Source organism: Rhinopithecus bieti, unplaced genomic scaffold (genome assembly GCF_001698545.2).
Source record: "Rhinopithecus bieti isolate Rb0 unplaced genomic scaffold, ASM169854v2 scaffold_23721, whole genome shotgun sequence".
NCBI classification, from domain to species: Eukaryota; Metazoa; Chordata; class Mammalia; order Primates; family Cercopithecidae; genus Rhinopithecus; species Rhinopithecus bieti.
In genome coordinates, this window is record NW_016810819.1 from 118,076 (window position 1) to 136,832 (window position 18,757).

Below are 18,757 nucleotides of genomic sequence, written 5' to 3' on the forward strand. Positions count from 1 at the left end.
TTTTTTTTTTTTTTTTTTTTTTTTTTGAGAGGGAATCTGGCTCTGTGGCCCAGGCTGGAGTGCAGTGGCTGGATCTCAGCTCACTACAAGTTCCAGCTCCCGAGTTTACGCCATTCTCCTGCCTCACCCTCCCGAGTAGCTGGGACTACAGGCGCCCGCCACCTCGCCCAGCTAGTTTTTTGTATTTTTTTTAGTAGAGACGGGGTTTCACCGTGTTAGCCAGGATGGTCTCGATCTCCTGACCTCGTGATCCACCCGTCTCGGCCTCCCAAAGTGCTGGGATTACAGGCTTGAGCCACCACGCCCGGCCGAAAATACATTTTTGAGGAGGTTCATTAATATAGAATCTGCTTTAAATAGTAGTTCAATAACTCATGTATTATTTTAAAATATGTGTTCAGTGTTCAAAAGAGACTATAAAGATTGTTCTTCAGGGCTGGGCACGGTGGCTCATGCCTGTAATCCCAGCACTTTGGGAGGCCGAGGCAGGCGGATCATGAGGTCAGGAGATCGAGACCATCCTGGCTAACATGGTGAAACCCCGTCTCTACTAAAAATACAAAACAAACAAAAAACAAAACAAAACAAAAAAAATTAGCTGGATGTGGTTGTGGGCACCTGTAGTCCCAGCTACTCGGTAGGCTGAGGCAAGAGAATGGCGTGAACCTGGGAGACAGAGCTTGCAGTGAGCCAAGATTACACCACTGCACTCCAGCCTAGGTGACAGAGTGAGACTCCGTCTAAAAAAAAAAGAAAAAAACAAGATGGCTCTCTTCAGGTAGGCACTATCTCTGGCCACCACTCATCACCTATTGTTGTGTTTTAGAAAGATCCAGTATTAATAAACATTTATCAATTAGTTATGCCATTTTTTAAATGAGAAAGACAAAAGAGTCTGAAAGCATAATATTTTTCTTCTTAGATGTAGGAATAACGCAGAGTGAAGAATAATCTCCCACTTAGACTTCTCTTCATCATCAGAGGTGTGTCCGTAACTTCCTTAAGCAAGGTGGCCTTGTCTTCATGGAACTCACCTGCAGGGCTGAACTGCTGAGCCAGAGCAGCCTTGCTGTGTTGAGCCGAGGGTAGTCACCCTGCCACTGCAGTGTTGTTAGCTGACTCTATGATCCTGTCTATTTCATCTGGATGTTAGTCAGCAATTTCAAGGTTCTGTTTACCTGAAATTGGAAAGACATAGATTGTTCCAGAGATGTGGGGTTCATTGACTCTGACTTGGGGTGACACTGAGAGATGAAGAGGCCTCTGCTGAGTCACTTCAGGCTGCCTCTCTTTGTTCCAGTTGCAAATTAACATGTGGTTAGCAGAAAGACTGTTGCCTTCAGCCACGGAGGCAACATTAGAGATTATTTAGCAAAGTTAGGGGGAGAAAAAAAAGAGGTCAGGAATAGCTCGAGTTGTTCAGAACTTTATGGAAAATAAAATGGCTAAACAGAGTAGAAACTAGAATATAAGTAAAATATAATTACATTATTTTCTGTAAAATACCTAAATCATTCTGAGGATAAGTGCTTTTTGTTTTGTTTTGTTTGGGGAGGTGGAATATTCAGGTTATAAAGGCTAGAATACATTTTCTGATTTGAAAGATACCTGGATAAACCACAGTTATGACAGAAGGAGTAGTGTCCTTTGGAGGACACTTGAAGAACTTTATTTGTATGAAGTCAGCTCTTTTAACCTAAATAGTAAAACCTGCGGCTACCCAGAATCCATTTATTCTTGATTTTTTTAAATATAGGAAAGAATTTAGTACTTTGTTCAGTTAGGGTTTATTAGGACTATTGGAATAAATGGGCCACATGTCACACTTTCCTTATAAAAAGTGTAATTATTATATCCTTGTTGCTATGTTGCTATGGCTTTATTCCTCATACTACCAATCAAGTCTGTATTATACTCTCAGGGTAGAAAAGTCTCCAGTAATCAATGTGATCATGCTGTCAAGTCAAAATGCATAATTTTAGTCTAAACCTACTCCTCTTAAGGTCTAAACTGGCAGTGTAGAGTTTTAGAATTAAGTGTATAACTAATTGTAAAAATCCACTTGATTTTATGTTATTAAAACTCATAATTAAATAATTCTACTATATGTAGCTGTTAGGATGTCTTTGCTGTAAAGTCAGAGCTGAGCCAAACCACACATTTGTGGATTCCTGACATGCTCGCAGGGCACCTACCTGGGAACTGAGACTAAGTTGTATAACCTCAATAATAACTTAAAGACGGTCTTAACATTTTCAAAGGGTGTGCCACTAGGGTTTCTGCTTACACATGTTTTGCAGTTTGGTTTTTGGTTTGCTCCTTTTTTTTTTCTTCTTAACCAACACCTTTAGTACCAGAGGCTGGCTAGATTAAGTAAACAAAAAAATTCAGGAATATTTCATAGGCATTATTCTGTGAGTATGTGGCTCCTTGGGTGCTCACAAAGTCTGTAATTATTTACTGGCACTACTTTTATTTAAGCCAGTTAATATAGACTTTTTTTTACCAAAAAAAAAAAAAAAAATAGAAAAGAAAATACTTTTAGGTGAATTTACCAAAATTGATAGAGACAAAAGGTAAAGTGCAAGTACTGGCTTCACTTAGATTAATGCAAAAGTAGAATGCTATTGTCCATTATACCTCGAGAACATTCTTCTATATGCCTGGTACCACACCCAGAGCTGGCTTCTCATTAGAGTTTACAATATGGTTCTGTTTAGAAAACTGATTTTTTACATAATAGGAACATAAATATCACACCTCTTGTCCAGTCTATCCCCCTACCCCAATGCTCTAATTTGAAAATCAGTGCAAAAGAAAATCACTGCAAAATCAGTCTATCTCCCCACCCTAATGCACTGATTTGAAAATCAGTGCAAAAGAAAGTAGTCATTTTAAAGGTGATTTTTACTACAGCCAGCATGGTCATTGATGACCCAGTGGTAAATCAACTAGTTCAAAATATTTTCAACGTGATTTACCTTCCTTTTCAATTGCCTCAAGTATCTGCTACCTTTACTTTGATTCAATACACACTCCACCACAAACAACATCCCCTTCCTCATTTTCCCCACCATCTCTTGCACCCTCTACCTGACCAAAGTTCAAAGGCACCTTCAGCCAGATAAAAGTGAAATAATGAAGGATTTAGACTCTCTTGGATGACAGCTTGGAAGAGAATGTTCCTTTAAAGCAGATAAATATGCAGAGAGCCAAGAAATGAGCCAAATTCAAAGGGGCCAGCTGAGATGCAAGGATCAAGGAACCAAATGTAAATGCCAAGTCCAGAGGGGAAAGAATGGTGTCGTCGACAGTAAAGAAATCCAAGAATGCAGGAGCCAAAAATGGAGACAGATCAAACATGATGGTAGAAGTGGAATTAGTCCTTGAATATGTACACAAAATTATGAATAAACATATGTATAACCCTGCTATTAAAGGCCCAGAATCAAGAAAAAAACCCAAGTTGTGATAATTTGACATTTGTTAAAATTTTTCCATATTAAGCATGGAAATATGTAGAATACATGCATGAATAAATAAACATCTATATTTTATTTAATAAAAGCATTATATGGTGAACATTCCTAAACTTCTATTTAAAATCTGAGGAATGTATGCATTTGGATACTTCTCAAATACTAACTACATAATCATTGTGTGTGGAGGAGGAGAGGAATGGGATTGAGTTGACTGCAATACTAAAATGAATTCCCTCCTTCTCCTCATTACCATTCCAATGATTTGACCATTTTCCAAGCTTTCATTGATCTTCGTTTTCCTAAGTAGGTTTTTCTTGCCTGCCCACCACATGTGTTATCATTACTCCTATTGTTGGAAACATGAAAATAGCAGACAATATAAAGAAATGGTGGTGAGGCTAAGAGTCTCTAAGATTTGAAAATCCTACTACTTGCCACTGCTTACTTAGGAAAGAACCATCGAAACTGGTGTAGGGGATATACAGAATGAAAAAAGTAATACAAAGTATTACTCTTCGCAACATTTAAATTCTTAGAGTGGATGAGGAAATAGAGGTAGGTGGAAGGAGATGGTCCATTAATGCATTCAAGCCATATTTCTTTTTAATAGCTTTATTGAGATATCATTACCATATAAAAATTATGTATATTTAAGGTATACAACTTTGTTTTGATACACATATCCATTATAAAATGGTCACCACATTCCAGATAATTAACGTATCTATTACCTCCATGGAGTTGTCATTTGTGTGTTTTTGTGTGTGCATGTGTGTGTGCTGAGAACATTAATTTAAGATCTGTCCTCTTAGCAAATTTCAAGTATATCATGCAGCAGTTTTCACTATTGTCCCAATATTTCTTGCACAACCTCTTTGTTCTAAGCATGTCATCCTGTGCCATGGTATGGGCATGCAGCCCTGAACAAAACAAAATTCCTGCTCTCATGGGACTAACATTCTAGGGAGGGACACAGGCAATAAGCAAATAAATTATGCAGTGTGTCATATAATGAAGAATGCCATTGAGAAAAAAAAGAACAATAAGGGAACAGAGATTGATAGGAATGCCATTTCAGCTTGAGTGAACAAGGAAGATTTCTCTGAAGTGGTATTTGGTATATGCCTGAAATAAACCAGGGACCAAGAGAGCTATGAGAATTTCCTTCCATGGCAGAGAGAATGTAACAGTGGCCATGAGATAAGAGTGTCCTCAGAGAATTCTAAGAACACCAGGAAGTCTATTGTGGCTGGACTGCAATGAAACAGAAGGAAGAGTGGCAAGAAATGAGATCAGTGAGACTGCCAGCACCAGATTATGCTGGGCTTTCAGTCTGTCAAATACATCTAGAGTTTTTCTAAGTGGAGTTGGAAGCTATTGAAGATTTTTAGCAAAGGAGAAACACGATCTGGTTTTTATTTTAAAAGGCTGTCTGTAGGGGGTTGAACAGAGACAATTTAGGAAATTATTGCACAGGTTCAAGTGGGAGGATGGTAAAGGGATCTATAGCGGCGTTTTCGGAAGTAATAATAAATCCTCAGATTTAGGATACATTTTGCTGATAGGTTGGGTGTTGAGTATGAGAAACTCATCAGACTTTGAAGTGGAAAGATTGCATGGGCGGTTAGATAAAATAGTCTGGAGTCTGCATTAGAAGTCAGGTCTGCAGATGTGAATTTGGGGCCCACCAGTATATAGATGCTATGGAACATGGGACTAGATGTGATTGCCAAGAAAGGGATTGTTGATGGAGAAGCGAAGTGGTCCAAGGATCAAGCCCAGAGGATCACTGTGTAGGATTTCCAAATAAAATACAGAATACCCTCCGTTAAACTTGAATTTTAGATACATAAGGAATAACTTTTAGTATAATTGTGTTACAAATATTACGTGACCATGTTTGTACTAAAACATTCACTATCTGAAATTCAAATTTAACTTGGTGTCCAGTGCTTTCATTTGATAAATACGGCAACTTTACTCCAATGGTTAGAGGTCAGGCGGTTGAGAAGGAGCAGCCAGTGAGATCAGAGGAAAGCCAAGAAGGTGTGGAGTCACAGTATCCAAATGAAGAAGGTGTATCCAGAAGCCAAGAGTGTTTCTTTTTTATTTTTTAACAACAAACTTTATTGAAATATAATTCACATACCATAAAATTCTCCCATTTAAAATATGTAGGTTAGTGGTTTCTAGCATATTCACAGACTTGTGCAACTCTCACCAAAATCTAACTTTAGAACACTGATATCACCACAAAAAAGAAACCCCATGCCCATTAGCAATAAATCCCATTCCACTCTCCTTTCCAGCCCTAGGAAACCACTAATCTCCTTTCTGTCTCTATGGATTTGCCTATTCTGGATATTTTATATAAATTGAGTCATATGTGGTATTTTGTGACTGGCTTCTTCACTTAGCACAATGCTTTTAAGCATATGGTTGATTTATATGGTGGCAGTGGCAGTACATAATTTTTCTTTTAACTTTTATGTTCAGGGGTATATGTGCAGGTTTGTTACATAGGTAAACTTGTATCACAGGGGTTTGTTATACAGATTATAACACATCATCCATGTATTAAGCCTACTACCCGTTAGTTGTTTTTCCTGATCCTGTCCCCCTTCCCACCCTCTACCCTCCAATGGACCCCACTGTGAGTTGTTCCCCTCCATGTGTCCATGTGTTCTCATCATTTAGCTCCATTGTGGAAGACAGTGTGGCAATTCCTCAAAGACCTAAAGACAGAAATACCATTCGACCCAGCAATCCCATTACTGGCTATATACTGAAAGGAATATAAATCATTCTACCATAAAGGCACATGCAGGCATATGCTCATTGCAACACTATTCACAACAGCAAAGTATGGAATCAACCTAACTGGGTAAAGCAATATGGCGCATATACACCATGAAATACTATTCAGCCATAAAAAGGAACAACACCATGTCCTTTGCAGGCACATGGATGGAGTTGGGGGCCATTATCACTAGCAAACTAACACATAAACAGAAAACCAAATACTGCAAGAGTCTTTCTAGAGCAGTCGTTTTCCCAAACCATGCTCAGAGGAACCTCTCAACTGTGGCTATCAGATGTGGGGACTGAATGAACCTCCACTCAAATTAATTCAACCTGAAGAACAGTACTTTTTTTTTTTTTTTTTTTTTTTTTTTTTGTATTTTTTAGTAGAGACCGGGTTTCACCGTGTTAGCCAGGATGGTCTTGATCTCCTGACCTCGTGATCCGCCCGTCTCGGCCTCCCAAAGTGCTGGGATTACAGGCTTGAGCCACCGCGCCCGGCCAGAACAGTACTTTTATCTGCCTTACTTATTAGTATTACACATAAGGTTTCATTGCAACAAAAATTTTCGCCGTTAAACAATGAATTTGAAAACTCACGAGCAGGGGAATTCACACCAGTTGAAACAGATTAGAATCCTAGGGTGACATTGAAACAGGATCAGGCAAAATGTGTTCTTATATTCTAGAATTTATATTCTTTATTTTTAGTTTCCAGGTTATAATTGAAGAGTGTATAAAACAGATGAGTTTCGAACTAAATCAAATGAGAGCAAATGGAAACACCACATCTAATAAGAACAGTGCAGCAATGGATGCAGAGATTGTGTTAAGACCTCTCATGGATTTTTTGGACAAAACGTAAGTTTTTTTGCCCAGTTTCCTCTTTACTTATTGCCCTAAATTTGACTTGTAAGGCTTTAAGAAAAATATTGATTTCCTCTGTGTAAGGCAGCAGTAAAAGTCTTTCTATAGAAATAAATGAATTCAAAATAAATAAATAAATTCATTAAAAGCAACATACCTTTAATTGATTACTACATAAAAATAAAATAGGAGTAACTTTGTACAAGAAAGGAAAAAAAGAGAGGAAATAAGTTTTATAACTAAGGAGGTTGCTGTTCTGAGGCAGAGACAGATTTAGAATTTCATGCTCCTTGGATAACATATTGTTTTCAATCCTCCTGGACAGAGAGAAAGACTGAGCTGAGTCCAGAATATCTGATTTCATGTCAGAAACCTGATGAAAAAAAGAATATCACAGATGTGACTGGAATTAACTTAGCTCAGAGGCAAGCAGATAGCTGCCTGACCCAACCTGCAATAATGATTTATTGAGTGCTCACCTATATCAAACCATATTCTATGCACTGGACAGTGATGAAAAAGAAAGCCGAAGTCGCTGATACCATGGAGATTACAGTATAATGGTGGTGGGAGTGCATGGGAATACAGGCTGTTATGACTGACTAAGACAAATTCTTAACCAGAAAGTTTGGTTGGTTGCTCTGTTTGTTTTTAAGGTGTTTGTTCTGTTCCTACTCTTAGAAGTTCTAATTTAGTACGTTTGAGGCAGGGTCAAAGCACCTATATTTTGTAATGTGTCCATATTTGGGAATCATTGATCTAAAGCAACCAGACACATGATTTCTTAAACAGTGGTACTCAAAACCAGAACTGAAGGTAGAAGAGATAAGTGAATAACAATTTTGAATGCCTCCCAAGGGACCCATGTCATATATGTTAGTTTACATATGTTATCTCATTTATTATTGTTGTGGCAAATTAATATCAAAAGGACCAAGATTTAAATAAAAGAGAAATTACAATGTCTTTCTTTAAAGACAAGGACAATAGTCACCCCACAGGGCTGCTGCTGCCACCAGCACACGTAGACACCACCTCATTGCTGTCATCAGCCACTGTCCCAACAAAGCGCTTTGGCCAGCACTCTCCATCAGAGTGTTGTTACCGGAAAACCTTCGCCCCCCCCAGTGCAGCAGGTGCTTACCCTTGAGGCGAAAGAAAACAAAGTAATGGGCCTTGTACCAGGTCCCAGGGTTAGAGCATGCAATCTAGGAATGCCAACCTAAGCCTTGACCCCCTGAAATCTTCCAGAAATGAACCCAGTTGACTTTGACTGACCCCAATGTATACCACAGTCAAATCCTCAAAGCCTCAAGGGCATGAAAGAACATAAAAGCAAAAAAATGCTATTCAAACAACAGCAACGTCAAAGATTAAAGGAACATTAGCCCATGCAGATGAGAAAGAACCAGCATAAGAACTCTGGCAACTCAAAAAGCCAGAGTGTCTCACTACCTCCAAACAACTACACTAGCTCCCCAGCAATGGTTCTTAACCAGGCTGATGTGACTGAAATGACAGATACAGAATTTGGCATCTGGATGGGAAAAAAGATGAAAATTCAGGAGAAAGTCAAAAGCCAATCCAAGGAACCCAAGGAATCTAATGATACAAGAGCTAAAAGACAAAATAGCCATTTTAAGAAAGAATCAAAGTGATCTGATGGAGCTGCAAAATTCACTAGAAAAATTTCCTAATATAATCAGCAGTCTTAGTACTCCCCTGGGAGATACTATACAAGATAACCACACTGTCCTCCGATTCTCCAAAGTCAATATGAAAGAAAAATATTAAAGACAGCTAGAGAGAGGGGGCAGGTCACCTACAAAGGGGATCCCATTATGCTAACGGTAGACCATTCAGCAGAAACTCTACAAGCCAGAAGACATTGGGGGGCTATATTCAGCATTCTTAAAGACATTCCAAAGAAGTATTTCATACCCCCCTAAACTAAGTTTCATAAGCATTGGAGAAATTATATCCTTTCAGACAAGCAAATGCTAAGGAAATTTGTTACCCTAGACCTGCCTCTCAAGATGTCCCTAAGGCAGTGCTAAACATCAAAATGAAAGATCAATACCTGCCAACACAAAAATACACTTAAGTACATCAACTATAGACACTATAAAGTAACTGCACAATCAAGTCTGCGTAACAACCAGCTAAAGACACAATGACAGGATAAAATCGCACATAGCAATATCAACCTTGAATGTAAATGGACTAAATGCCCCACTTAAAAGGCAGGAAGCTGTCTTTAAGAGACTCATCTCACATGCAATGACACCCATAGGCTCAAAGTAAAGGGATGGAGAAAAATCTACCAAAAAAATGGAAAACAAAAAAGAGCAGGGGTTGCTATTGTAATTTCAGATAAAAGAGGCTTTAAACAAACAATGATCAAAAAAAACCCAGTAGCATTATATAATGATAAAGGGTTCAACTCAACAAGACTTAGCTATCCTAAACATATATCCACCTAATACTGGAGTATCCGGATTATAAAGCAATTTCTTAGAGACCTATGAAAAAACATAGATAAATACACAATAATAATGGGGGATATCACCATCCCACTGAGGCAGATCATTGAGGCAGAAAACTAACAAAGATGTTCAGGACCTAAACTCTACACTTGACCAAAAGGACCTAACAGACATCTACAGAACACTCAACCCAACATGAACAGAATATACATTCTCCTCATCTGCACATGGCATGTACTCTAAAATCAGTCACATGATCAGCCACAAAACAATTGTCAACGAATTCAAAAAATTTGAAATCATACCAACCACACTCTCAAACAACAGTGCAATAAAATTAGAAATTAATACTAAGATGATCTCTCAAAACTATACAATTACATGGAAATTAAGCAATCTGCTCCTGAACGACTTTTGACAATGAATTTAAGACAGAAATCAAGTAACCCTTTGAAAATTTTAAAAGAAAAGGAATAACATACCAGAATCTCTGGGACATAGCTAAAACAGTGTTAAGAAAAAAGTGTATAGTGCTAAACATCCGGATCAAAAAGTTAGAAACTGGATCCTTTCCTTACTCCTTATACGAAGATTAATTCAAGGTGGATTAGATTTTATGGTTTAATAGATAATAATAAGAAAAAAAGTGTGTTGTTATGAATTGTTTGTTAAGGGGTTTTTTGCAAGGTGTGTTTGATTTTTGTGGACATTAAATGGATCTAGATGTCTTGAATAGCCATAAACCCTGTTAAGAAGGTGATCATAGGGCATAGCTTGCCAGCTAGCGACATAGGCCGTAATGGGCTAGATAGGGACTTCATGTGTCTGTAAAACGCACACAAAAGCCCTAACAGCCAAACAAAAGGCGCAAAATTGAGCAAATGGGATCTGAATTTATAAACTAAAGAGCTTCTGCACAGCAAAAGAATCTATCTACCAGAGTGAACAGCAATCCTAGCAGTAGGATGGGAGAATTAGATATGTATTTGCCGGAATACTATGTTACGATCTTGTACAAGTTGAGGGAGTTCTATATATTCCAGTAGTTTCGTACAAGAGAACTCAAACAAATATACAAGCAAAATAACATAACAACCCATCTAAAAAGTGTGGGCTAAAGGAGTTGTTTTTATAGATAATCAGTATTTATTATTGTTCTCAAAAGGTATTAGAGGCTCTGTCTGACAGCCAACAGGTGACACATGAAAAATCGCTCATCATCACTCGCCATTCAGGAGAAATGCAAATCAAAACCACATAAGAGATGAATGCCTTCTCTACTATCCTCTCAGTTAGAATATTGGAATGGTCTCTCTTATCATTTCGAAAGTTCGGAGTACAAGCAGAGTGTCTGGAGAGGATGTGGCTTGATGTTTTAATGTAAGCAGAGGACATTCTTTTACTTTTGTTTGGTGCGGTGTAATATGTGACTAGTAGTGATCTCAGTATGGGAGTATCAGGTTTATGTGCAAGTCTCTCTCGCGTTAAGGATTTCTCTTAGGTGAACTAGATGTTATCCGGTATGATCCCAGCCATCTCGGCCTACTGACTGATTTTGGTAGCGCTATGTATAGTCCCAAAGTGATTATATAGAATTCATTCATCACTCACTGAGACACATGCACACGCATATGTTTATGTTTGCTGGCTACGTACTTTTCCTATTTCTAATGCAAATGTACTGTGGTTATTCAACCAAATGTCGCTATCTTGCTGACAGACTGGATAAGATAAACTGTGGCACATATACACCATGGAATTACTATGTCAGCCTTTAAGTGTTGATCATGAGTGCGTCCTTTTGGTGTATGCGTGCACAGTGGGCTCGGCTGGAACCATCGTTCTAGTGAGGTATCGACTAAGATAGGAGAAATAGCCTAGATAGAGTCGCGCATGTGTGCTACTCATAGGTGGCGAACTGGAACAATGAGATCACTTGGACTCGGGAAGGCGGAACATCACACACTGGCGCTATCGATGGGGAGGGGGGAAGGGATTGCATTGGAAGTTATACCTGATGTAAATGACAACTTGATGGGTGCTGACGAGTTGATGGGTGCAACATACCAACATGGCACGAGTATACATATGTAACAAACCTGCACGTTATGCACATGTACCCTAGAACTTAAAGTATAATAATAAAAAAAAAAGAAATTATCAATTTAACAAGCTAGAGAAGCTAGGAAAACAAGAGTAAACAAACCCAAAAGTCAGCAGAAGAAAAATCACCATAATCAGAGTTGAACTGAATCAAATTGAGAGATGAGAAACCATATAAAAGATCAATGAAACAGAGTTTGTTTTTTGAAAGCATAAATAAGATTGGTAGACCACTAGCTACACTAATAAGGGGAAAAGTGAGAAGATTCAAATAAACACAATCAGAAATGACAAAGTGAGCATTACCACCGACCCTGCAGAAATCCAGATAACCCTCAGAGACTATTACAGAGACTTCTATGCACATAAACTAGAAAACCGAGAAGAAATGAATAAATTCCCAGAAACATACAAACTACCAAGATTGAACCAGGAAGAAATTGAAACCCTGAACAGACCAATAATGAGTTCTGAAATGGAATCAGTAATAAAAAGCCTATCAACCAGAAAAGGCCCTGGAGGAGATGGATTCACAGCCAAATTTTATGAGTTGTGTAAAAAAGAGTTAGTACCAATCGTATTGAAACTATTCCAAAAATTGAGGAGGAGGGACTGCCCCATAACTCATTCAATGAGGCCAGCATCATTCCAATACTAAAACCTGGCAAAGACACAACCAAAAAAAGAGAAAACTTCAGGTCAGTATCTTGATGAACACAGATGTAAAAATCCTCAGCAAAATACTAGCAAATCAAATCCAGCAGCATATCAAAAAGCTATCTCAGGATTATCATGTAGGATTTATTCCTAGGATGCAAGGTGGTTTAACAGATGCAAATCAATAAATGGGATTCACCACATAAAAACAACTAAATACAAAAGTTACATGATCATCTCAATAGATGCAGAAAAGGCTTTCAGTAAAATTCAACATTTTCTCATGTTAAAAACCCTAAACAAACTAGGCATTAAGGGAACAGATTTCAAAATAATAAGAATGACTTATGACAAACCCACAGTCAATATCATACTGAATGGGCAAAAGCTGGAAGCATTCCCCTCGAGAACCAGAACAAGACAAGGATGCTCACTCTCACTACTCCTATTCAACTTAGTACTAGAAGTCCTAACCAAACAATCAAGCAAGGGAAATAAATAAAAGGCATCCAAATAGGAAGAGAGAAAGTCTATCTCTGTTCACATGTGATGTGATCATATACATAGAAAACACTATAGTCTCTGCCCAAAAATCCTAGATCTGATAAACAACTTTAGCAAAGTTTCAGGATACAAAATTAATATACAAAAATCAGTAGCATTTCTATACACCAATAGCATCCAAGCTAAGAGCCAAATCAAGAACACAGTTCCATTCACAATAGCCACATACACACACACAAGAAAAACCCTAGAAATACAGCTAACGAGGGAACTGAAATTTCTCTAGAACAGGAATTACAAAATACTGCTGAAAGAAATCAGAGATTACACAAACAAATGGAAAAATATTCCATGCTCATGGATAGAATCAGTATTGTTAAAATGGCTATATTACCAAAGCAATTTACAGTTTAAATCCTATTATTATCAAACTATCAGCAATATTTTTCACAGAATTAGAAAAAAATAATTTCAAAATTCATTTAGAACAACAACAACAACAAAAGTCTGAATAGTCAAAGCAATCCTAAACAAAAAGAACAAAGCCAGAGGCATCACAGGACCCAACCTCAAACTATACTACAAAGCTACAGTAAATCAAAACAGCATGGTACTGGTACAGAAACAGACACATAGACCAATGAAATGGATTAGAGAACCTGGAAATAAAGCCACACACCTACAACCATCTGATCTTCAACAAAGTCAACAAAAACAAGCAGGAAGGGAAAGAACTTCCTAGTCAATAAATGGTGTTAGAATAACTGGCTAGCCATATGCAGAAGCTTAAAAGTGGACCCTTTCCTTTCACTGCTATAAAAATCACCTCAAGGTTGATTAAAGACTTAAATGTAAAACCTAACACTATAAAACCCTAGAAGAAACCTAGGAAAACCATTCTGGACATAGGCCCTGGCAAAGTTTTATGAGGAAAACAAGGTTTTATGAGGAAGAAAGAAAGCAATTGCAAGAAAAACTAAAAACAAAAAATAGGACTAATTAAAGAGCTTCTACACAGCAAAAGAAACTATTGTCAGAGTAAACAGACATCTTACAGAATAGGAGAAAATGTTTGCGAACTATGCATTTGACAATGTTCTAATATCCAGACTCTATAAGGAGCTTAAATAAATTAACAAGCAAAAAAAAAAAAAAAAAAAAAAAAAAACATTAAAAATGAGCAAAGCATATGAGCAGACACTTCTCAAAAGAAGACATACAAGCAGCTGACAAGCATAAAGAAAAATGCTCAACATCACTAATCATTGGAGAAATGAAAATCAAAAGCACAGTGAGATACCATCTCACACTGGTCAGAATGACTATTAGTAAAAAATTAAAAAATAACAAATCCTGATGAGGTTGTGAAGAAAAGGGAATGCTTATACACTGCTGGTAGGAATGTGTGTTCATTAATCCACAGTGGAAAACAGATTGGAGGGTTCTCAGCGAACTTAAAACAGAACCTCAATTCAACCCAGCAATCCCATTACTGGGCGTATATCCAAAGAATATAAATTGTTTTACCATAAAGACACGTGCATGTATATATATGTTCATTGCAGCACTGTTCACAATAGCAAAGACAAGGAATCAACCTAAATGCCCATCAGTGGGAGACTGGATAAAGATAATGTGGTACATATATATCATGGAATACTACACAGCCATAAAAATGAATGAGATCATGACCTTTGCAGCAACATGCATGGAACTGGAGGCCATTATCCTGTGCAAACTAGCACGGGAACAGAAAACCAAATACTGCATGTTCTCACTTGTAAGTGAGAGCTACACACTCAGTACAAATAGGCACAAAATAGGGAATAGTAGACACTAGAGCCTACTTAAGACTGGAGGGCAGGAGGAGGGTGAGAATCAAAAACTACCTATTGAGTACTATACTTGTTACCTGGGTGTCAAAATAATCTGGACACCAAATACCCATAGCATGCAGTTTTCCCAGGTAATAAATTTGCGCATGTGCCCTCTGAATTTAAATAAGAGTTGGAAAGGAAAAAAAAAGTTGGATACTCTTCCAGGTAATTAAACTTATTTAGTGCGTTTCTTTTTCTTTCCATCTAAACTTTCCCACAGTCATACTTATAAAATATTTAAATAGGTAAGGATAAAAAAGAAATAACTCACAGGAAGAATCTCTTCTGTATACTATGACTTCTGCTTTAATTCCAATTACATTTGGCTTCCTTCTTACTACATCAATAAGTTTAATGTTGTTATCTATTTAATGTCAATATTTAGTAGGAAAAGAAAGCCTTACATTTTGTTCTCTGTGGGGAAATATCTAGAAGATAGGTATATAGGTAAGTAGATAATAGGATGTAGATAGGGAAGTCGGTGCAGAAGAAAGGAGAGAGGAAAGGGAAGAAGTAAAGAAAGAAAAGAGAGAAGGAGAAATACTTTTCCTCATTTCTTTAGTTTGTTAATGTAGATTTTCACTTTTACAACATAATTGTCTATACATTCTCTGGACATTTTTATCTTAGCATATGACTCTTTTCTGTGGACAACACAGAAATGGGTCATTATAAACACACGAGCATTGGTTGTGAATGTGATGGTGATGAACAGCAGGCCCAAGCAATCCCAATTCGCTTCAAGCTCTCACTGGAATGCCTTCTGTTTTTTAGAAGTCCAATCAGTAGTTTGGAGATGTATTATTTATTATTAGAGAAACTATTTGCTTTCTATGTCCTGTGACCAAAGTTGTGGAATATAACAGAAAATTTTGAATAATCTTGGTACTTCCAACTATTAGCTGAGTGACTTTGAATCCATTTCACCATCTATAAAATGGGGCTAATAGATAAAATGGGTTGACTCTTATTTTCAGTACATTTTGATTCTTATTTGTACTCAGTCTTATTAAGTATAATTAGAAGTAGAAAATCATGCCATCATATATGTCATATTGTTTAATTATTGGTGGAAAGAGATAATGTATAAAATTAGGAAATAATCTATGAGCTTTAAGTATTTGTAAAAGATATTTTAAAATTTTGAAAGAAATATGTCATGAAGAATTGCAGAAATCCTCAGGGCTAATTCAGAATGCATAACTTAAAAGCCACTGCATAGGGGAGATACTTAAAAGCCAGATATTGATTGTGTTTTCAAGGAGCTAATAGATTAGGAGGAGAAATAAGAAAGGAACACAAATAAACATAAGATGTAAAGTGACAATGAGTACAATATTTACTTCTACTTCAAAGAATGAATAAAAAATTGATTTGGTTTGGGTATTTAAAGGTGGATAAGGTTTTGATATATGAAAATGAGGGACAGGCATTCCAAGGGGAGGGAAAACAGCTAGGTAAATTTTCATGAAAATGCGATTGATTATATGACAGGAAATCTTTATTGCCAGCCCGTACACATGGCATTTGAAAATTGTCTGATTAATTAGTTTTGTATTCAGCCAATCTAGATAGCTCAGGTTTTGAAATATATGCTTTTCAGCTTACATTATCAAGTTGATTAATTCAGACTGAATTAAAGAGGCATTTGCTAGTTCGCCTTTATTTTCTATTATTTAAAATAAACAATAGAGGATTGAAAGTCTTCAAGGTGGTTTGAGAAAATTCCCTTAGAAATTATGTTATATTATAAATGTATAAGCTCTTTTTGTCCTGTGCAGCCTCTCTAAATAAAACATCTTACTTCTTTATGTTATACTCTCTCCACCAAGACCTCACCACTTCACAAATTGAGGTGTAAGCTGCATTTTCAACTAGCAAAAATCCTACAATGAGCTGCGCACGTGACAATGATTTTATTCCTATTCTTTTAGTTCCAGTCTAAGTAGGATTAGTCAGCATGCCAAGTATGTGAGCTGACCATAAACACAAGATTAATTCTTAGACTTGGATCTTTGGAAAGTGGAAACTGTACATCTGCAGCAAAATTGGCAGAGTTATTGTGTCTCATACCAGGAATTTCTCTGTGGATAGTCTTTTTTATTCTTCCATGACACATCTGCTGCTTTCTACCCTATATCCATGCCAAATACTCACCAGCAAGCTAGAAATGGTACCCTTGGAAAACAGTTTTCAAATTACAGGAGCTAGAGTTCCACATACATGTCTCAGGGGTCCCCAACCTTCTTCTTTATCCAGAGAAGTTTGCTTTCATATATTTTTATATATTGGGCTGTTACATACATAGTGTTAGGATAAATACTTTAACATAAAAATGTGTCTTGAAAATCTCTCCATGTGCCTCTCACATGCCTTTCAATGTTATCCATTGTAATTATATAAATACAATTATGTATATCCTTAAATATTTAAAACAGCCAAATCTGTCTATCATGACTAGAGCCCAGGTTATAATTTCTGAGTCCAAAAGCATACAGAGTAGCATTATAGGGAGTCAATGAGGCTGCCCTGAAATACATGACCCATCTTTGGTTCTCTGTGAAACAGATTTAATTCACTCAGAGACTCAAAGAGGCCAGAGTCGTATCATAGTATATTTAATATAGTATTATTATATTATAGTATATTTAATAGATATTTATGCAGCACTGTGTCTTCATACACAGGCTCAACTTCCTACATAAGCACATTCATCAGAGGCAGTATGGGACATTGGAAGACAGGCTGGATTTAGAAGAAAAGAGTCAAACTTTGAATCTAACTTACTAGCTTCACTTCCGTGGACAAGTACCCAAGCCTCTCTGTGCCTGTTTTTGAGTTGTAATATGGGTATAATAGTAAATGAGAAATATATATAGAAGTTTCTAAAGAATAACTTGTATAGGTATTATACAAATGCTAGATACTGTTACATCATTACGTCACCATGAGAAGGATTTGTAAGGAATACCTTACACCTATTAAAACTGGTAAATTTTTATTCTTGATTGAAATTATATACACCTTTCCCCTGTTGATATGTTGGTCTAGTGCCCAGTAGTGCTGAAAATGTATTTCTTTGGTGTTCCTAGGCCATGAACATGGGCATATACTAAATACACATTGGGGTGAGGGTGAAAATCGTGTGCTTTGGTAGAGTGACTCCCTTTGGCGAATGGTCTGCCTTCTGCTGCTGTAACGTGCGTTAGAAATATGGGTTCTGTTGTCCTTTTCTCAACTGTCATGCCAAACCTTGGTGACTGATATCAGAAATTGCTCTAGGTTTAATAAGTATTAAATATGAATAAAAGGAATCATTTTCCTTTAAAGATATTTTACTTTGTGTGCTTTAAAAGTTATTTTTCATTGGTTTCAAAGAATGTATTTATTTCTGCCTTGAATTTGTTATATACCCAGGAGTCATTCGGGAGCAGGTTGTTCAGTTTCCATGTAGTTGTGCGGTTTTGAGTGAGTTTCTTAATCCTGATTTCTAATTTGATTGTGCTGTGGTCTGAGAGACTCTTTGTTACGATTTCTGTTCTTTTGCATTTGCTGAGGAGTATTTTACTTCCAATTATGTGGTCAATTTTAGAATAAGTGTGATGTGGTGCTGAGAAGAATGTATATTCCTGTTGATATGGGGTGGAGAATTCTGTAGAAGTCTATTAGGTCTGCTTGGTGCAGAGCTGAATTCAAGTCCTGAATATCCTTGTTAATTTTCTGTCTCGTTGGTCTGTCTAATATTGACAGTGGGGTGTTAAGGTCTCCCACTATTATGGTGTGGGAGTTTAAGTCTCTTAGTAGGTCTCTAAGAACTTTATGAATCTGGGTGCTCCTGTATTGGGTGCATATATATTTAGAATAGTTGATTCTTCTTGTTGCATTGATCCCTTTACCATTTTGTAATGCCCTTCTTTGTCTCTTTTGATCTTTGTTGGTTTAAATTCTGTTTTATCAGAGACTAGGATTGCAACCCCTG

At 37.1% G+C, this 18,757-nt stretch overlaps 1 protein-coding gene across 1 annotated transcript in view; it reads left to right on the forward strand.

Moving 5' to 3' along the window:
* The window catches only part of LOC108542752 (protein unc-13 homolog C-like), a 293,581-nt gene that overhangs the window by 115,931 nt on the left and 158,893 nt on the right, over positions 1-18,757 (forward strand). The window contains exon 8 of the mRNA XM_017892917.1: positions 6,996-7,145. Coding sequence (XP_017748406.1) covers positions 6,996-7,145 — 150 coding nt within the window. The remainder of the gene's footprint in view (positions 1-6,995; positions 7,146-18,757) is intronic.